At 38.5% G+C, this 21,971-nt stretch overlaps 1 protein-coding gene across 1 annotated transcript; it reads left to right on the top strand.

The window, feature by feature from the left end:
- Positions 1–365: 365 nt before the first annotated feature.
- On the top strand, positions 366–3,660 carry RPS12 (ribosomal protein S12). Its single transcript, XM_010191047.1, has 4 exons — positions 366–477; positions 2,120–2,222; positions 2,687–2,788; positions 3,567–3,660. Exons 1-4 carry the CDS (start codon positions 380–382, stop codon positions 3,627–3,629), a joined length of 366 nt encoding a protein of 121 aa, XP_010189349.1. The 5' UTR covers positions 366–379; the 3' UTR covers positions 3,630–3,660.
- The last annotated feature ends 18,311 nt before the right edge of the window (positions 3,661–21,971 follow it).

Here is a 21,971-nt window from a genome sequence, read left to right as displayed (position 1 = left end):
GGGCGGGTGGGGCAGGAGAGTGGGATCTTATCGCCTAACCGCGCTGTTTCGCACTGCTCCGTGTCGGGCCTGGCAGCTCCGGCCGAGTGCGGCCTGCGCAGGCCCTGCCGTGACTCTTAGCGGGGGTTGCGGGCGTGCTTGCCTGTGCCTTCCTGGTAGGGGAACAGGGGAAAAGCACAGCTGGCTACCTCGCTGGGAGGGTTTAATGTCGCTAGTTTCTTTTAAGATGTTCTTTTCGTTTTCTCCTTTGATTTAGTTCTTTAGCTTACTTTCTTTAATTTTTTACTGATACGGGAAGCTTTTGCTTATAGTTGTGAGACGTTAGCACGATCAGAGCGGTAACATCTCTCTTCTGTTTAGCATTACTGCTGGAGGTGTAATGGACGTTAACACCGCCCTGCAAGAAGTGCTGAAGACTGCACTTATCCATGATGGCCTAGCTCGTGGTATTCGTGAAGCAGCCAAAGCCTTGGACAAGTAAGCGTTGTTCTAATTTGTCTATGGTGAATAGCAAAACTGGGTGAGATATGCTCTATTGAGGTATGTTGGATACATATGGGGCTCACTTTGTCCAGATGTTTAGTTGTAAGCTTTTGCAGGAATGTTCTTTTTTGCCAGTGAGTTTAGCTGCCTCTCTTCTGGGATCTTTAATTGTGAAGTACAGATGCTAAATTTGGTGACTCAAGAATAGCAGTGTCTAGTATATTACGTTCTGAACTTTTGTGATTCCATTGCCATCAAGTTTTCATATGAATTGGTTTTGTGAAGAAAATGGAATGATGCTTGGGGTATGCAAGTATGGAGATCTAGGACTCAAGAACTTTTAAGAAATTATAAACTCTCCTCAAAAATTCTAAAGAATTTTAATTGGAGGGTTAATGTGTGCGTCAGACTTAACCTGGAAGAGTTGGTTTAGTTTTTATGGAGAAAAACTGAAATTCATAGCTTGTATTTACTTTTTTTGCTAGCTTCTTTTTTTTTGGGTTGCAGCTGTAAATAATTGCTTTGGTACAGTATCAAAACAGTATTAAACTTGTCATATATGTGCTGACCATAATAATTAGTTACCATTTCTCAGTAGAGTGAAGTGCTATATATGTATCTCCATATTTACATAGCTGTCTGTGTCTATAAATAGGCATATATTTAAAAAATAGTGCTTAAGAGTAATGCTACAGTGTTTGGGTGATGATTTAACAATTTGTCGGATACCCCTTCACTCCTCTTATGAGTGAGAACATCAGTCTGACAAACCTGTATGCAAAAAGCTCTGTGATGAGTTACCAAATAATGGAGGAGAAGTACAACTTGTAAGACTTGACAGGTGGTTTGTAAGAGTTCTTTTGAGTTCAGCTGCAACTTTGTATGCTGTGTATTAAGCCTCGTACATACATCATCTTCTTTATATATGTTTGTGGTGGTTCTTGCTTGGAAATGTTTCTGAAGCATTCTGGTGAAACTCGTGATGAAAAAGGCCCTTGAGAAAACTGTCTTTGTTTGCAGTGGTCAGATTGCAGTAGGTTAAACAAAAGACCTACACAGCTCTTTCTGTTGTCAGGTATCCGTTTGGTATTCTTAACATTGTACCACGGTATAGAAAGAGCCTAATTAGAATTGGGGCCCTGTCATAACAGCTTCTTTGAACGTAAGTAGAAAAGATTGTTCTTGAAGAGCTTTTAACAACTTTGACATGGAAATTCAAGCTTTTAATTATTACAATTCTAATGTTTTTTCTTGTTTACCTCAGATTACAGTGACTTGGTGCCTTTCTAATCGAGACGCCTGTTCTTTATGGGACCAGGTTTTTATCCAGTCATTACACCTTTTTCTCAGTGGCTGAGAATTTAGTGGGATTTGTAGAAAATTCTAAAACTAGAATACAATCTAATAATGAAGCTAACAATGTATGAGTAGTCTTATGTATATGAAAAACAAAAGAAGTAGTAGATCACAGCAAAAGTGTATTTAGTATTTCAAAAGCATATGGTGTCTCAAAACTGAAAATTAAACTTAGTGGTTGTCTAGAAATGCACATGCTGAAATTGGTTCTTCGTGGTTTTGATTATTAAAGCTTAAACAGCATCTGAAGTTACATTTCAGTTTTCATTTTGTTTTTTAGACGCCAAGCCCATCTTTGTGTTCTGGCTTCAAATTGTGATGAACCCACATATGTAAAGTTAGTTGAAGCACTTTGTGCAGAACATCAGATCAACCTAATTAAGGTGAGTGTTGGAACTTCACACACGTTTGAAGGCTGCTTATTTCAGCACGTAGAGAACTGAACCTTTGAAACACTATGCTGCAATTCTGTATAGGACTAAGGTAAAATTTTCTCTTAGCAAGAGAGATTGTCTTAGTTGTGTGATTGTCATAGAAGCAGTACAAAAACTGTGGATGTAAATGGCAAAGGATGTATATAATGTATTTTACAAAGTTAAAATGAGGTTTATGTCCTGTGTAATAAGTTAATGCTGCAAGTGATTGTGGAGCATAGAAGTCTCCACGTGGCTTTTTATTTAAATTAAAATACAAGCTGTACAATGATGATACTTTGGCTCCCTCTACTGATAGTTGTGAGGAAAGCAGCCATCCGTTACCCAATACTTCTGAGAGTACAGCGGCTTTTTTGCTGAACCCAGTTATGTTAGAAATGGCTAGTTCTAATGCAATGCAATGTTTTACACAGGTTGATGACAACAAGAAACTGGGTGAATGGGTAGGTCTCTGCAAGATCGACAGAGAAGGAAAGCCTCGCAAAGTAGTGGGCTGCAGTTGTGTGGTTGTCAAAGTAAGATGATGATAATTATTGTTTGTTTCTTGACTTTTGAAAATAAGGAAACAAGATAAGGTTGCCATAGATAAGACTACTAAACAGAGCTCTTAGATTTTTATTTTTTTAAAGCTGTTGCTTTCCATTGCTGATAGTGAAAATAAACTGCTTCACTGTTCTGTATTCTCTTCAATATTTATTTTAAATGCTCATACTCATTTTGTGTCTTAATTCTTGTGTCCTTAAAGTATCTATGCCCACTTGTCAGTAAGCGTTAAAGGAAAGACTGTTGAACTAAAAGAGTTTTGCTTAGGAAAAAAATGCCAGTTCAAAGTATCTGCTCAACTTAAAAATGTTTAGCAGAGCATATTTTAAAATAACACTGGTAAAGTAAAGCCACAGTACGAGCCTTGAAGACACTGTTGTCTTTGAGGTCCCAAGTGATGGCTACATCTTTGCAATAAAGACTTAATGCCTTCTGCATCTATTTTCATATTCTTGCCACTGTTTCACGTAGTTGACTTGCTTTATCAGAAATGAAGACTTGGTTTGGATCCATACCAATGGGTGTTACATTGTTGAATGAAATAGAATAGTCCTTTATTAGAATAGTCTTTTTTTTTTTTTGGAGAACAAAGGGAAAGCAGCTGGCAGGTTGTTTGAGGTTACTTGAATGGAATTTTGGGAATATTTGGAAATGCCTTGATTAAAAATGTCAGAATCTGTTGTCCTTTTAAAAATAGGTTGTAAAATTTTGAGTGGGTCTGTGTTACTAATGTATTGTCTTGTGTTACAGGACTATGGCAAGGAATCTCAGGCCAAAGATGTCATCGAAGAGTACTTCAAGTGCAAGAAATGAATGGCAAATAAATTTTGAACCTGACTAGCGTGTCTGTGTGATTAATGGGTGGGTATCTGTGGAACAGTTCTTTGATTTGCAAAGGGTAACAGAAGATGAAAAAGGACTTTGCAGGTGTTGGTGTAGTTTTAGTATGTTAACTCTGTCAGCTTGATAAAAAGATAATGGCAACCCCTGCCATTCCTCTTCTAGGATTTATCTTCCTATTTTGTCCTACCCTAGATCTTACCACCTTAAGAATGAGGCGCAGCTTCGCAGTTGCAAAAACTGGTATTTTATTACTGCCTTGGATTGGCAGTGTTTAGGATTATATTTGAGGAAAGTATGGAGGAGTACTGCATCTGTGATGAAAATTTGGCTCCCTCAACTGAAGGAAATGAGGAGAATGGCCTTTACCGTTACCCAGATCTTCTGAGATGTAGGAATTTTTTTAATGCTATCTGAATTTATTCAGGGAACTTACTTGCCACAAGGTGTGTTTTCTTCTTGTCCCCCCCACTCAGTTCTAAAGCAAATTATGGGTAGAATAAGCTTCTTACAAGAAGTATTGTCATGTACTTAGAGATCTGATTCTCTAGGATTTCTCAGTAAAGGTAACCAAGTAGTTGATCTCACTGCTTGAACAAGGCAGTGTTGGACTCTGACTTGCCTAGTGTCTTGGTTTCTCTAGTAGCTGGATCACATACAGAACTCATTTTTTGTCAAATTTTTTGCTTTTTGACAGTAAGATGGGGTTGGGACTGGATTTCAAGATTATTTCCTTTTCTCCTGGAAGTTGTCTTAAGTCTTGTGTTTTCTGTGAAGCAGGTCTAATTGGAGTCATAAGGAATAGCTTCATTATCCTGATAAGGAGGGCATAAATGTAATAAGTGGGGCTGGGCACCTGTAGGCTGAGGAGATGGGAATGCATATTTCTGTTTATTTTGCGGGCTCTTCATCTTGAGTTGTCATTATCGTTTGTAACCTCTTTTTTGGCATTCCCAGTCATTCAGGTAGTGTAGAGGCAGGCAGCTTCTCTAGATGCTGGGCTCAGATAAACACACTTGCAGTTCTCATGAAAGCTCTTGAAGTGTCTAGCTTTTTGCCCTGTTACAGCGCTTCTAGTAGCTGGGACCTGGGTGACTGATTTTTGCAGGGTTCCTATAGTAGCCTTTTAAGATGTACTTTAATGGAGTTACTTTTTCCATGTAGAACAAGAAATGTATCCTTGTGTTGAACTTAAATATTATGTTCAGTCCTGTCTGAATTTTTTAGTAGAGGAGTTGAACAGTGGCTTTTAACAGTTTGGTTAATGTCAAGCTAATAGAGGTAAGTTCTTAACACAAGTGTATGAATATTACCATTTTCCATTTTGGTGTTTTATACTATAGTTGAAATTACAAAAATTCACTTCTGTAGATGTGAGTCTTAGTTGCAGATCTTCATTAAATTACTGGAGAGTAGGAATAGTTTGTAAGAATACTCCTTTTCAAATGGAGTTGGAAGACACTATTGAAAAACTCGAGTTTGGCTAATAATATTGAGTATCTGACTCGTAAAGAAGCACTCCAAAGCACATGTCATCTTTTGTCCTGTCTTAGGAAGCTGCATCTTCCAAGAGTTTTGGATAAAATACACTTAACACTATTAGTTTTGTGTTCTTGTAATGCTTGCAGCTACGTTCTGGAGAAACAAATTTTTCTGAAATGATGGTAGTGATAGCAGTCTATTAAGATCTATCATTTGATTTTTCCTTGGCTGGCTCTGTTATCAGAGTTAAATTCACAAAGGGAATTGGGATCCAAAACTGTAGCTCAGTACCTGGGTTCAATGGCCTGTGTGTTGCTGAGGTTGAAAATTGTTTCTTAATTGAACATGCTTCTGTACCAGAACACTTTTTACCTACTAGAATTAAAGTCACCGTAATTTCTTGCATCTCTGGACACAGGGTAACAAATGTGCAATTGAAGAAGCTTCTCCAATGTAGTGGGTGAGGATTTTTTAAAAAGATAAAATCTAGATTTATATTCTCAAATCTGAGGAAATCTTTGCTAAACCTGTACAAGCAAACAGCTTTTCCAGGTGGTGGTTTTTTGTTTTTCTTTAAATACTGTAAATTTTTGTTGTTGAGGGTGGTTTGTCTTTTTTTTAAACACAAAATGACCCAGGAGAATGGGGAAGAGAATGGTCCCTGATTCAGACACTTCAATGACTACAAAGGGAGTTTAAGCAAGTAAATTATAGATATTTACCTTCTGGATGTCTGTGTGAAGTTAACTTGCTCAAGGCTTTAGGGCTGCTTAATATGGTTGCTATTATATATTGGGCAAACAATAGATAATTTCTTTTAAACTGGGTTTCCGCTTCTAGTGAAAATTTAGCTTGAGGTCAGGTCAATATGGAAAATTTCTGCTGGTACAACTTTTCTCATAAATGTGATTGTATCTTGTAATTCAAGGCACTGACACCAACAAACACTGAAGTTTCAGGGGGTCTGTTTCTTAATTTGTAGTTGAGGGGGTGGAAATGAGAAGGATATTGGTGGAAAAGGAAAGAGGAAATGTTTGTATCCAAGTGAATTGTAATTCTGAGATGAAGTGAAAGGGAAAGAACTATTGCTGAAAAGGGTGAGTAAAAATAAAGGTGATAACCTGTTGCTTTAAGTAAATTCTGTAGAAGTAGGCTGGCTTTTACATCTTTACCTCCCACACTCTCAGAGTGTGGAAGTCTGTTTACTTTGTGTTGTGTATTTAATAACTGAAATGGTTCTCCTTTCTACTTCCCTCAGTATTACTTTATGGAGAAAGCTAGTTCAAAGTAATATGCTGCATTCCAGTATCATCACTGGAGTTCCTGTCCACACTGTAGATTATTTCTTACCTTGGGGTTGCATTTTAGGAATGAGGTTGTAGTAATGGAGTTGCATGGCCAACACATGGAAGAGCATCTATCCATAAGGACAGTCTACAGCAATGTGAGGAGATAACTTCCTAATTCAAGGCATATTTCTTTACAGTGCTTCAGAGGAAGATCATTGAGAAATAGGATATGCTGGTTCAATAAAAATCTGTGAGCCTACACAATCTACAAGGGTTTCAGTAAGATTATATTCATTTGGTTAGGCTAGAATAGTACCATAGCACCAGTTTAAGATTCATGCTAAATACAGGCAAGAGAGCTGTTTTAATGTATTTGGAGTTAGTATGCTCTATGTGGGGAAGATGCACACTGACTATAGTTGCATAAGACTTAAGAATTGTTAACACATTGCAAATTGATATGTTTAGCAAGGTTATCAGTCTTAGCTATAATGTAAATAGGTCGTTAAGGAGTTTTACATATTTTAAAACTGCAATTTTGGAAGAATTCAGCACACTTCAACTATTTAACTTAACAGAATATTCTACTTAATTGAATGCATTTAAACTTTATTTTCAGATAATTCTTTTGGGGTGGGGGAGGAATATCTTAATCTTCAAAATGGTTTGTGTGTTTCATTTATACTATGGGATATTGGTATTGCTGCTTCAGCAGTAGCTGGGTTATGCAGTTCCTCTTAATTGCTATCAAGTATGATCAGTTAAGCCTTCAGAAAAGGGGTTCAAGTAAGAAGAGCTGTAGTCCAGGAGCAAGTTTGTTTGGTGGTGTTCCTTTTGCAAAAATTGAATGAAACTTCAGTGTAAGTTCAGGGCGATGATTTTTATATAAGTCACCTGATCATTTTACATGGCAATGATATTAATACTAGGGAATAACTCTTTCGTGCCAAGGTTTTTTCCATTGGAATAGAACCAACACTTCCTAAATATTTTTGCCAAAAGGAATTGAATGAGGGAGTTGAAGAAACCTTGGGAAACATTGTATTGCTTATCACTTACTACTGTGCAAATTGGGTAAAGCAGAGAGCCTTGCTGATAAGAACCAGAGAACTGTCTCCAGAACTGAAACTGACCCTGTGGTTTGGACAAGAGCCAGAAAACAACTGAGTTGGCACAAAAGGAAAAGATTACTAGCGGTGATAAAGAGGACCCTTTTGTCTTCATCCCCCATGCCCCTCCACGACCACCACCAGGAGACACTGCACAAGCACAAACCGGAAGACTTCTTGGACCTAATTTTAATACGAAGCGGGGATAGGTCATGCATATGTAAAGGCGTATTGAGAAACTTTATGAATATGTAACACTTTGCAGTGAGGAACTGCAGCGCCCGGCGCACACGATTTGGAGGAACATCCCCCATGCCGCCCAGCGCTGAATAAAACATACCAACTTTACAATCCTACAGATTGTGGAGGTTGGTTTTGGATCTGCATGTCAGAATTGGGTTGAGATCTTAATTTTCTGATTAGAATGCTTAGGTACCAAGTTAGGGTTTTTCCTGTGATGTTTTGTTTCCTGGAAGTGGCCTTGGAAAACTGATTAAGATGCAGTTTACGAAGTACTTACAATACCTTATACTTAAGACTGTTCCTGGTGTTTGGTTTATTTTAAAAGTCTTCCTGAGAACTAAATTTCACCCAGAATTTCTGATCTTGTGAAACAGGGAAAATGCAGAATGGTTTGTACGTATCTGTATATATTTCATTATTTTCCAATTTACATTATTATCCTGTAGTATTAGTATTATTGTTTTATTAAAAGTTAGTTTTATTTTCCAACCTGTAAAGTCTCTCTCCCTTATTTTCTTTTCCCTTCCCTTCAGGAGAGGGGAAAGGGGTTAATAGAGAGCGTCTGTCCAGGATTTAGTGGCTGGCCCAGCCCTTAAACTATAACAATGGCAAATTATATTATCAATAGTTTCAGACAAATAAATATGCAGGGGTTTTGTTTTTTTTGTTCATTTTAAGCCATTGGTCATCAAGTAAATGTTTATTTTGAACAAACTGAGTAGATGAAGGGGTTAGGATGCTCTTGTATCTAAGCGATCCTACACATATTCAAAATTTTCTCATGTATCAGCATTATTTTTGAATGAAGGTCTACCTACAAAAACCCCTAAACCCATGTTAACTGCTTCATGTAGCTGATCTGCTGTAAATGATGATATAATCTTTTATGGAAGTAAAACAGTGTACAAATACCTGAACTTTGAATGAGTGAAAACTAATTTGAAAATCACATTAGAGGAGCTTTTCTTTGCCTCCAATTCAAAAGCAATTGGGGGGACTTTTTATAGTACTTAAGTAAAAGTACTTAAAATATTTTCACTGACCTATGTAAGCAATATGGTATTACATAAAATGGGAATATTTTCTATGAGTAAAGTAACAGCTACACTTTTCAAAAATTTACAAACTGATATTTTTATATGGTTTGTTTAAAAAAAATCTGCAACTTTTAACAATCACCTGAAATTTCATATCACTGGAAGATTATTAGCACAAAGCAGAGCTATATGAAAATATGTATCCACAAGGGGAAAAGTGTTTATGTACGAATCAACCCAGCACTTGTTTTCTTTTCTGATTGTAAATTTGTTGCTTCTTAAGTAGTCCTCTAGCTCAGTGAACGTCAGTAATTGTTCATCTTTGCTGTAGCCTGACTGCAGTCAGTGTCTGTAAGATAAGAATTTTTACTGTTTGAAGCACAACAGTAGAGTTTGTATGTCAATACTCTACAAAAATACCAATGAGTAAGTGGTCAGATATTCTTTTCTAAAAGCAATTAAATAATAGGCATTTAGGTCAGTGCCTGGCATGCCAAGTTCCTGCCCTGTAAAATTGTACAATCAAGTTATGAAACTGAAAAAATATATTTTATGCTGCCGTATGACATGCAGAAAAATTTTATTAAAGCAAATTTCCTGTTTTCATACTCCAAAAAATTGTAATTCCAGTATGCTTCATTTTTTCCTTTTTTTTTTTACCCTAAATAGTTCTAAGACATTTTCAACAGTGAAAGAGTTCAAATCTCTGTTAAAATAACCTTAATATTTTTAGAACAGAAAAAAAAGCCCTGCCCCCTAAGTAACCTTTTATATTGATTGTATTGTTAGCAGCCAATGTGTTGGATAACATAATACAGATGCTTAGGACAGGTTTAGGAAGGCAAATGGGGTAAAAAACTGAAAATGTTTCTAGTTTTAAGAGTATGTGTTTAAGGGAATGGAGGTCGTGTTTTGTTGAATGCCACCACAAAAAAAAATGAAACACCCTCAGATATCCATACATATAGAAGTGTTTGTATGTCAATACAGGCTTTGGTATATACTCTCTTTTTAATCCTTTTATTTGAATGGACAATATTCAAATAACACCTATCAGCTTTGCTTTTTTCAGGGCAGCAAAATACAATGTTTGTCAGCACAAGAAAAGTACAAGAAATGCTTTTATATGCATGGAATTTAGCAAGCTACTGTACTTTTAAAAAATACATTCAAATCCCATTTCTGCAGAGACTGACTTTCACCCTCCTGTTCCTTCCATGTGTATGTTTTTATATCTAAATCAAAATCTTAGCTGGTTCTGACTCTTTCTTCGTGGCTATCTAACCATTTGTTTTTAACTCAGCATGACAGGTTTTAATATTGCCTCCCAAGACCAGCATGTCTTGATCCTTTTCTGATCATTGTGAACAGTATCATCTTTCTGTCTGACCCTTAAGCCTATTTACATGTCCCCTTCAAATGAAATTTAACTGGACTATACATGCCTCTTCTGCTTTCATTTGTATGAAAACACCCCTAAAAATGCTGTTTGGACATGACCTATGAGTGATTTTGCATATATTCAGAAGTGAAGAAATTATTTTAACCAAACTGTCCTACAGTCAAGAAACAGGGATGAAAGTGCAATGCTCTTTCTATGGCTGTCTCCATTATCTTATGATAAAATTGATCATGCTATTGGTTGAGCTAATATGGTTGTGAATATAGGTAATGTTAGCTAATCATTCCCATAAAATCCTAATTACATTGTTTTATTGCTTATTTTCCATAGCAGAGGGTCTATCTCAATTTTTTTTTTTAACTTACTTAAAGCAGCATAACTGTTGCTGGGACTTTTGTTGTGTAGATATTGTTTGACAGGAGTTTTTTTACTCAGTTAACTTGAAATCTTTTAATTGGGAAGTTCAAGTGTTTCCATTCATGGACTTGAGATGTAATAGGAAACTGGGGGGGAGAGGAGGAGCACTTCCAGATGATGCATGAAGGGAGAGGATTGGATGTGTAGGAAAGAAAAAGCCATGGGTACCTAGGCAGGCTGGTCAACATAATTAATAGTAGACGGGGACAAAGCAGGACTAGCAGGAGGCCAAGTCAATGAGACATAGGAGAATATGGTATTGAACCTCAAGAGGACCCTGTCTCAACATTGATTTCTTGCTAATAATTATCCATGAAATGAGCATCAAAGTATGCTTCTCCTTGTCCTCTAGCACTGGTCCATAGGGAGGACAGCTGTCAAGGGACAGAATAATTCAGTGGAGGAGTGGAGATGCATGCACACGCACACAAGTGTGTGCCATCTCAAAGGCAGATTACAAAGCTCCAAGTAATATTAAGGGGGGGGGGGGAAGACACCAGTTGCAATCCTGTTCAAGTTTCTTGGCACACATATATTCTTTAAACACAGTCATATGCTGTTGTTTGTACAGTTATATAATTCAGAGCCAAAGCAGACCCTACAAATGAGCCAGCGCTCTACTGTGAAGGCTGCTGTGTATGAAAAAGAGGGGTATGGTTTTGTGGTTAAAAATAGTGATGTAGACTTGCCTCTGCCACAGAGTTCCTAGGCAGAGGTCAGGAAGTCACTCTGAAATGCTGACAGGTTTGGGACTGATCTTATGTTTTCATTTTCTGGGTGCACCAGCTTCCTTTTGCCTGGTTCTGTAGGAATGACGAACATTCACAGCTACTGACATTTTCGTTTAAGCACAGAAAGCCACCAAGCTTGCCTTTTTCCTGAAAAACAGTGTACAGGAGTCCCAGATTGGCTGCTCTACGTGGAGGGGTGCCTATTATGATTTCCCAAGGTGTAGAACGGGGAAATAATCCCCTTTGGGAGGACAGTGCAGACAAACCCGCAAGCTGCTCTCCGCAGGGCTTGGTGCAGCCCGGTCGGTGGTCAGCTCAGGGCTGCCACTGCCCCTCCGCCGGCTCTCCGCGGTTTGCCGCTGTCCGCAGCGCTTCCCCGGCCAGACAAGAGATGGCGCCGGTGCTACAGTGAAAGGGCCACGGCCGACAGAACGGGACGAGGCCGGTGAAGCGCCTTGGGGAGTTAGAGGAGCAGGTGCTGCGGTGATCCCGGCAAGCTGGCGACATAGGAAACAAATGTGAAATGAAACTCTTTAATGCCTTCGAGTGTTGTCCATTTCTATGCATATTTTCCAGTATTGTAGCCTTGTAAAATCCAAGTCAGTCAGATGTTTAGGCTTTTACGGTGTGTAGAAATGTGTTTGCATAAACCAAAGGACATTGTTGTGCAGCTGCAACTGCTTTAATCTGCTTTTCTCAGAGCTGTACCGCACAGAGTGAGAACTCTCATCTGCTTGCTTTCACAGAGATATTTTATGAACAAACAGGTACAAACTCGCAGAGCTTTGGGGTATATGTTTAAGTAGTCAGTTGTTTGGAAGTTCACTTTGTACATGGTAAGTGGCACTATCTATGAGATTAGAGAACACCAGTGTCAAATTAAGCATTTAAAGGACAGTATAGATTTAAGATTAGAGCCAAGATAGGTGAAGGCTTTTTTTTTCTTCCATGCTGCCTCAAGTGTCTGATGTATTACAGTGTTCAAAGCGTTTCAGTATGCTTACATTGTATTCACACATATGCAATGTATTTGAAACATTCCTACCAAGGAGATTGTGGTAAAAACTGTAACGTGCAGCTTGCTGGGTTTCATTGTAAAGTAATATAATCTCCACATGTGCGAAGGCCAATGTAATATTTTATTTTTTACTTACCCCAGGGATTGTGGTATTAAATTTATCAGCTGAAGTATTTGAATGAGAACTCATAAATATTTTTTGAGGTTTTATCAGTGACATAGATGGGGAGGAAGAAGAGGTGCAGCACTGTGTGAAGAGGAAGTAGTCTGTGCTATTCATCCTCCTCTGTCACATAACAGGTATGCCTTGCCCTTCAAATGAGGTACTGGTAAATTTTCTCAGTGACTGACAACAAGTTTTAAATTGGGGAGAATTTTTTAGCCACTGGTTTTTATTATTAATTATTAACTCTATAGTGCATGGACTTCAGATGTTGTTCAGATTGGTTGAAGAGCTCTGGACATCTTCTGGGGAGAGAACAGGGCTCCCCAAAAGAGAGGAATCATTCTGAAGATATTTCAGATACACGGGAGGGACTGTTGACCTGCCTGTTTTGTCCGATGCACTGTGATCATAGAGACTGTAGCTGGGCAGGATACTGCCAAATCTAGAAGGATTCAGTGCACTGCATTAATGTAATTCTAAATCTTTCAGGGCTTAAGCAGGTATCTCTGCATGGCATTATTCTGTGTCGTTGTGTTATGTAGTCTCTTGCCTGGGGTTAATTTGGGCATCTCCAAAGCAACTCTGTGGTGCATTAGAATAATCCAAGCCATGCTGAGTTAGCAGTTCCTTGTCATCATCGTCCATATCAGGAAGGGCAGTGAGAACATGACCAAAGATTACATTTTGCCACTGTAGAAAATCTTAATGCTTCCACATCTTGAGTATTGCATAGAATTGGTCTCCATATCTCATGAAAAGTGTAGTTTTTTCTTAAAAAAAAAAAAAAGTTATGGAAAAGGACATCTAAAATTGTTACAAGGAAGTAATAGCAGGCTTATGGTCTCACTTCAGTTTAGAGAGGAGGCTGAGGAGGGATGAAGCTGATTTACAACATCAAGAAGGCAGTGCAAAGATGAGTGCTAAGCTTGTGTACCAAGTCCTACATTTTCGATACTTGAACATGCATTGAAACTGATAAGATGTAATTTAAACCAGGTTTTTAAAAGTGCCTTTCTTCGAAACTGTGATAGACTTCTACAGCTTGCTGTTGCAAGAAAGTGTGAACTCAAAACACATCAAGAGGTTCAAAATGGTTTAGACAAACTAATGGATGAGAGTTGCAAACCAGATACTCTTGGGAATAGGCAGTGATATTCTCTCTGACATTCAAAATCTAATAGCAGGGTGCAGGAGGAGCATGAGGATTGAACCTCAGGTAGTGGCTCATTTCACATGCTCTCCCTAAGCAATTTCTGTTACAACCACTGTGGGAGACAGAAAACTGGACAATGGACATTGGTCTCACCTTGTGGGGCACTTCTTAGAGGAAAAGGTAAGTGCCAGAGTGCCAGAATTGTCCAAATGGCTGCCTAAAACCTCTTGGTTTCTTTTTTTTTTGGTAAAGTCATAGACTTTAAAAGGTACGAAAGGAATCATAAGTACTTGCAGAGAAAGAAGGCCAAGAGGAGGTGGCTACTTCAATCCTTGGAAATTAAGAAGCTAGACTCTTTCAGGACTCTTCTTGATTAGCAGACAACCTAAAAGTGAAGGCTAGCAGAGACTGAAGGTGACTCAGGGAGGTATAGAAGCAAAAGAAGCAATGAGCCTTTTTACTGTCATTTAACTTGAGAATATTAGAACTATGAACATATCTAATCCAGTTAGCTTTCTAGATACTTGTAGGAAATCTTAAAAAGCTCTTGTATTTTTTTCCTTTGGAGGTTGCTCTGGTTTTGCAGTGGACATACTTACTATGCCTCTGTCATCTTGAGAATTACATTGCTGTGATGCACTTCACCTGGAACTACTTGTTGAGATAGCTCAGAAACAACCCAGTCAGTCCAGGGCTGAATTTGGCACACAGCATCTATTGCCCTATTAGTATATTGCCTTTGTGCACCAGGATAGGGTATTTCCAAAAAAGAGGTTGAAACTTGGTTTTTTGCACTCCATAGAGTCTTTAATAACCCAGGCCTGCCCACTTGAGACACCAGCTCTTCTCTTTCTGTGATATTTCACCCAGCAGAAAAGGTGAACTGGCACTTTTCTGGTATAATAGTGAGGGAGCTCTTGGCACTTCAGAAGGCATTTCTCTCTTTGATCTAAAATAGCCCATGTGCACCAACTTCTTTGGCACACTGCAAAGTTCACTGGTTCTCTTAAGTTTTGTGAGAGGAACAGAATTGTGAAGGTGGTGAAAGGGTGATTGGTTGCAAGGATTTATTTGTTTTTTTTCTTTCTCTTAGCTGTTGTTGGCCTGAGATCTGAGGAGTGAAGCTAAATTTGTAATTTGTAAGGACTGTATTTTAAAATACTTGCCAGTTGCTCCAGATAATAAAATAGGGATTTTTGTCCAGAGGAGAAGAAATGAAAATAAATAAACATGGATCTTTTTCACCTAATTTATGATCTGTAAATATGGTCCCTCTTCAACCTGCATGATTTATTCTCTTCAGTCAAGAGTGACCATTTTGATTACATCTTCTATCAATAAAAAGCCATGAAAACTTTTTTTTTCATAAGAGTAAAGACATCCAACAATATCAGATGACTGCAGTGTAGATTGTTTTGCCATTTGTACTGGGATTTTAACCATATTACAGCTGATATATAAATTACAGTACCTCACCTTTAACATCACTGTCAGATTTAGTTTAATGGAAATTACCTTTACTCATACCACCTTTAAACACAGCAAAGCTGGAAAACTTTTTTATATGGGCATGATACTACTTGCTCCAATGGATGCTGGTTATGACATAGCTTTGTTTTTTTAACCATGTGAATGTATCTAGAGGAATTAGAAATATTTGTTTAAGGTGTTGCATTCGATAAACATTTTTGAAGCCCGGTTTTCTTCTTTTCTTTGTGGTATAAGCACTTATAGACGATAGTTGATTCCTGAAGGAAAAGGTGCAGCAGTTCTGTGTTAAGGTCTCTGTTCAGACTTATTATCCCAGGCTTAGAAACGTGTTTTCACTAACCTAAGAGTGTGATAAGCTGAAGGAGAGGGTGCGCAGCTTAGGCGTTTGGCAGTACTTACACTGGAGCGGCTGTGCTGGGGTAGTAGTGGAGGTTCATGAAGTGAGGTGTTCTTTCGAGTCTATCATGTCTCAGCTACTTTACAATCTCTGGAGGGTCCTGGGTAGGGTTTCTATGAGCTGTGCCTTGGTGTTCACCAGATAGTACATGTGCTACAGATGTTTTAGGCTGATCATCTGAAGTTTGTGACAACTACAAGACATGCTATGTTTTGGATGATCTCAGTAGTACGTCTAGTATCTTATTTCTGAGGCATTTTTGCTGCATGAAGCAATAAATTCAATTCTGTCATCATTAGGTAGGTGTTTATATGTACTGCAAGACTTTAATCTCTCTCCTGGGAACAAAATACTTTAGGGCCCCATTCTACAACTTGGCATTTGCTTTGCATCTCTGGCATGTTCCTGTTTCTCTCTATGCCAGAAGAGCAAGCATGGTTTTATGGTTAGGACATAGGTCTTGAATAATTTCCCAGCTTTGCCAGTGATGGCTGTGAAACCTAGAGCAAATATGTCCCTCAGCTCACCAATTACAAAGAGTGAGGGTAGTGTGTCTTTATTTCTGCTCTGTGTTTCACCTACTTAGCTTTGAAACACTTTAGGACATAGACTACATTGGCTTAGATGTATTTATCATGGATCCCAATCTTTGTACACAAAGTCACGATAATAACAGAAGTTTAATCTACAGATTATTTGATGAAAAGTTCCCCAAAATACAAATGACTTGCCATCATCCTGTACTTTGATAGTCATATGATGTGCCAATGAGAGGTTCATGGTTGTGACATGACTGCTGTAATGTTTGGGTTTGGGAGAGTGTCAGTATGTACCAATAAACTCTACTTTCTTAAAAAAGGATTATGTAGGTAGTGAGCTGATTTATAACTGGGTCATGAATTAATTTTGTTCAGACCTACCCATGTCTTATCCATGCAATATCTCCCTGGTTCTTGTAAGGAGTCTTGGGGTCCCTCATGTTCTCTGTCACTGAGAGGCTTGCTGTTTCTGGTTGCAGTGGTTCCTAGGTCAGAAGGCAGTTTGCAGCATCTGAATGGCCTGGAAAACTTGGAGACTGTTCACTGATGGTTGTTGAGCAGTCATTAGTGAAACTTTGTGCTGAACCTTGGTGAAAATTACTTGGGTAGCCATGAGAAAATTAATGAAACAAAGAACAGGGTGGATGGAAATGCCTTGAAGACGCTTTGAGTAGAAAGCTTAGAAGCTTGCTGGCTCTTATAATTAGAAGATATCCTCAAGGAAGACAAGAGTAGCATTTTAAAAGCTTTGGATCCTGAGAGAAAACTCATGAAGAAATTCAACAGGTTCTTGCAAGATAATTTTGGTATTCTACATAGACTTGAAATAACCCAGCAATAAAGGCAATGTTAAAACAATTATCTCAAGGAATTGTGGTCAACTGAAAAAAATGAATGAATGTTTATTCAAGTAAACTTCCCATACTTAGAAAATGGTATGGAAGGATGACATTAAGGCAAACTGAAAGACTATGAGAAGTCTAAACAAATACTTACAGCTTTAAGCATAAGCTAATTTGTTATGTGCATAAAGTCAAGACAGAAGCTACCATTTGATTGATACCCAGTATCAATCAGTTAATGTCTTCTTTTAGCTATATATTTTTTTAAAAAATTGCATCAGATTATGATAATCTTCATTTTACTCTTGGAGATACTTACAAATTCATCAAATTATAAAATGTAATATAGTCTAATACTTCAGTAATTTGTGCCAGGAATGCTAAAGTTTTGGGGCAAGAAGGAGAGGAGGCAGGAGAGATCCTGAGCTGAAGTTCAGTGGATACAATCCTGAACTAGGAATGGGGAGAAAGACGTTTGATCCTTTATGTCCAAGTAATTAGTTGGGATTTTGCTTTTTTTTCTTCAATGACTCTCTAAAGTAAAATGGAGAAGTAGTCCATAGGACAAAATACCAGGAATGTTATTGGCTTTCTTCTGGTAAGGTCTCTCATCTCTCCCTTGGTGTCTCTATTTATGACTTCAAGGATGATTTATCAAACCTATGTACACACAAGGTACAGTTATCACCCCGACTCTCCTTACTGCTAATGGAAAACAAAAATGAGGGTCACTTAATCTCACTTCTAAAGCAGGTATTTAAAACAGTGAGTGAAATTAAGCACCTAGTCCTTTGGAACTGCAAAGGGAGCCTCTGATGACCAACCCAGATGTCTGCATACCTCTAGTGCATGGGCCTTTGTGGTGCTGTGAACAAAACTACCTCAGGCCAGGTCTGGGTCAGTCCCCCATTTAAGTAGCCCTGACTTAATATGTTACAGAAAAAGCTGAATAATCTTTAGTTTTCTTACTCCATGCTTTTTTTTCTGCTACAGTCTTAGTAGCAGCCACTAATATTTGTCAGATCTCCAAATTTTATAAGAATGGGGAGACTCTCTCTTCTTAAAAAATAAAAACTACAGGAAATCCCACAGAGAAAGAAGTGTGTTGTTCTCTGTTAATGAGCTGTATGTCAGGGAAGGCACTGGAAGATGATCAAAGGTGAAATTGGTGCTTAACAATAGTGTTGTGTACACAGTACCAAACGGCCACTTTTCCCTGATCACAACCACCTAAAAAATGATCAAAGTTGCAGTTTTGCTCTCAGCATGCAAGCTGGAAATACCCCAAAGCTCCAGTTGCAATCCATGAGACTGCAAGCTCACATGGCCAGTCAGGTATGCTGAAAGTCAGTTAAAATAAATCCCAGTAAATGTGAGCATACTGTAACTGCCCCTACTTTTAAAAGAAGAACTGGCAAATAGATGTAGGCAGCTGGGTCCTTCATCCTCACTGGCTTCAGTGGAAGGTGATGCGGACATTCTTAAATCAGGCTTGGAGATTAGTCCTAGAAATTAAATTATTTGGAATGAAAACATCTAATACAACAGAAGATCCTTGTTACCTCTTCCACAGCATGTTTATTCAGGATGGTACATTTGAAAAACTAATGTAAAGGTGTTTCCTCCCCTCTAAAAAACCCTGAAAAACAGAGAAGACACTCAGATTGTCCCACACTTCATAATATGGAATAAGAACTGTGCCCACCTTTTGTACAAACCAGGTGCTAGAAGTTGGAGTTGTATCTAGCTGTAGAAATATATAATACGAGCAAAACTGCAAATGTGTCTAACCCTAGCAAAGATGCAAAATTTTGCTTTCACTGAGTACAGGTAAAAAAGTGACCCTACAAAATCTGGAACAGATAAAGTCTAAAATCTTTTTACTCAAAATAAGTGCTGAGATCAGCATGGTACAGGGACAATGCAGCTTTGCTCAAATGTTGAGCCACATGAAGGAAAGAAGGAGGAAAGGGCTAAAGGGTGTTTGTTGCATGGCTGTACCTCTTTCAGATCACACCACCCTGTAGTTGTGCTCAGCAATGCCAATTGCAAATTGCCCAGGAATTCTGGTAGATGTACCCATGCCACAGATCTGCCCTAGTGTCTGAGTTACCCAGTCTTAATTTTATACTTCTCAATTAATTTATTCTGAATTATTTAATTAGTCAATCCTGAGGTAAACAAGTTATTAGTAGTTGTATTACAGTAGTGATGCTGTCAATAAAGCTCAGAGCATTCCTGATTCAGCGGTGGCAGAGATGCTCAGGGTCCCTCATCCTAGGATAAAACTAAAGCTTCTAAAACAAATACCAAAAATCTTCTCCATAGACTTTTCTTTCACCTGCCTATAATACCAAAGATATTTCATGTCTCTGAGCTTTCACAGAGTGGAGGGTGAGTTCTGTACCTCCTTTTATGTCATCACAAACATGGTAACTACTAAGGGCACTTGTGTGCATAGGGACAGTCCCTAAGTGCAGGCCAGTGAAGTTAACTGCAGAGCCATGTCTCCCCTTAGAGCAGGAAATCATTCAGCTGACAGTATTAAAAAACATTACATAGCTACTAAGTGGTTTTCCAGTAATTTTTCAATACACAGCGCAAAACATTATCATAACTAATATACACTAATTTTCTCTTGTTTATGTGCGTATATAGTGTAACTTCCATTAAAGTGCCATTACATTTACAAAAGGATTTGTGTAAAAATGACCTGGTGGTCTTCCAAATTTATTCTTTCAATGACTGTAGATCAAATTTGTCTACTTTAAACAATGTTTTTAAAAATTTCACAGTGTTGCAGATCCCACCTGGAATCAAGTTGTGTTCTTTCGGTGTTGCATTTATAATGAGGATGATTTAATTAATTAGCTGACAATGCTATTAACAGTGCACAAGAAAGAATAGAATTTGGCCCCCCAGGCCTTTCTTCTTTTCCATCTCGCCCTCCTGGGAGTTGTTGTAATTGTAGGGTGTTAACAGAGGCAAAATCTGTGTTGGTTAGTTGAGTGAGGAGGTCTAACTGGATAGCAAAGACAGCATTTGGTGGGAAGGTGCCATAATGAAGTTATCACAATTGATTGTTCTGATATTTTAAGGCTAATGAGAATTTAGTATACATTGAGTGAGAGGATTTAGTCATCTTAAATCACTGAGAATCTAGCTTGGTTGGTGGTTGCCTTCTGTTTCTCTACACATTGGCTCTGTAGAACTTCTGTAAGAGCATCCTGAAGCCCTAAATCCCACCCTAGATTTTTGTGTGTTACTGTTGGGCATTGCCCAGGACCCATCAAGTGGCTGCTTTATCACATGTTGTGGCTATAATGCTTTGTCTCCCTCTACTCACCCATCAATGCTGGAATCATTTGCTGGCCATTGCTTGCCCAGAAGTAATTGGTCTGTCTGCATTCAAACATTTTGCATATACAGCTTTGTCAGCTAAGAGTATGGGAAGAGAAGAAAAGAAACATACCTCTAATTAAATTGTGAGTTCTGGCAAGTGTTCTTAAACCAGCTAAAGGCTCTATGGAGAGATTTAACTTATGTCATTTGCATAGCTGGTATAAACACTGCTAGCAAAATCTCTTGCTGGTATACACCACATGTCCACATGGAGAGTTTGTTGTGAAAGCTATGCCTGCAAAGATATTGCACTACAGAGAAGGCCCTAGCTACAGGGTGGAGCAACCGTTATGTGGAATGTTAAGTTTCAGTTTTTCTAGTATAGAGTGGGGCCTGAAACTGCATGAAATGGGGATAAATGGGCAAATGTACCCCAATATCTCCTAACACTTTAGATGGTAGCTTGACCTTTAGAGCAGTTGCTTTGCAAATCTTGTCTTTGTCTGGAAGATTCTCATCAGCTGCAGAGCCTCTGGATGGCTATCCAGAACATGCAGGCTCCAGCAGAAGAGCTTCAACTGACTCTCAGGGCAGTCTTGACCTCTAATTTCTTCTCCTAATTTTGCTGACTGGAGATGGTGTGAGTACTTCTGCTCGCTCCCAGGACATGAGAGTGCTTGTGGCTGGAGAGAAGAAACATCTAGGAGCATTGGCAGGTCATCCAAGGCTGGGTGAGCGGCAGCTCTGTAAAGCTGGAAAGGGGAAGAAGTGTAGCTGCACTGTCCCATGTTCCCTGCACCTGTGGGCTGCCATGACCTGTCCTGGTGATTTTCCTACCAGTGCTGCTAAATGCTTACTTGGTGCAAAAGGTGAAATCTGAAAATGCAATACAGGGGGTGTTACAGATAATAACCTTTCTGCAGAGCACATTGGGCAGACCCAAGCAGCAGGATGTTAGACTTAGTGCCCCCAGTCTTCTGCCAAGCAGTGATGTCCGTTTCAAATGGTTTGTATAAGTAGAAAAATTCAGATCAGAAATATTTCACTTCTGTCCAGCCTAGAACATCTGGACTTTGCTGAAGTCATTAGTGCAGTTATTTCACTGTGAACTAAATAGCAATTAGCAGAGTGAGGCCACACTAGAAACAGGATGCATGACCGAAATTTTTAAATCCCATAGAGATCCAAACAGCCTGGATATTAAGTGCAGAAGAATCAAATCTCCTGTTCACACACGTTTCATAGCTTTACTTGTAGACAAGAGGGAAATGTTTATAAACATAAGCTTCATTTTAAGGGAAATGCAGACATGGGTTGGCCAATCTACTAATTATAATCAAATAAAAGGAAAATGTTATTATATATTTTAAACAAGTGCCACTGATATCACTGTTAGTGTCTGGAAATGAATAAATAAGAAGAGAGAAAACCCACCATTTTCACTGTTTATCTGCTTTTGTGTGTATCTGTTTAATTTGCTTTAGACTATGAAATTTCTGGACTTGTCTGGTTTACTTTTCATTATGGTCAGTGCAATGTTCTGAATTACATATCCTATAAAAGTAGCAATGCCACAAAATTACAAGGGAAATGCTTTGGTCCCTCAGTATAGATATAATGAAATCCAACTAAGGTATTTCACAGAATCACAGAATCA

The sequence above is a fragment of the Mesitornis unicolor genome, unplaced genomic scaffold, assembly GCF_000695765.1.
Source record: "Mesitornis unicolor isolate BGI_N332 unplaced genomic scaffold, ASM69576v1 Scaffold32298, whole genome shotgun sequence".
Taxonomy (NCBI): Eukaryota; Metazoa; Chordata; class Aves; order Mesitornithiformes; family Mesitornithidae; genus Mesitornis; species Mesitornis unicolor.
This window is presented reverse-complemented; position numbering and strand designations above follow the sequence as displayed.

What these genes read in the sequence shown, in the direction of transcription:
- RPS12 (XM_010191047.1), top strand. Translation starts at nt 380, where the DNA reads ATGGACGTTAACACCGCCCTGCAAGAAGTGCTGAAGACTGCACTTATC. An exon ending in GCAGCCAAAGCCTTGGACAA is followed by an intron (nt 478 to 2,119) that starts GTAAGCGTTGTT and finishes TTTGTTTTTTAG; the next exon opens with ACGCCAAGCCCATCTTTGTG. An exon ending in ATCAGATCAACCTAATTAAG is followed by an intron (nt 2,223 to 2,686) that starts GTGAGTGTTGGA and finishes TGTTTTACACAG; the next exon opens with GTTGATGACAACAAGAAACT.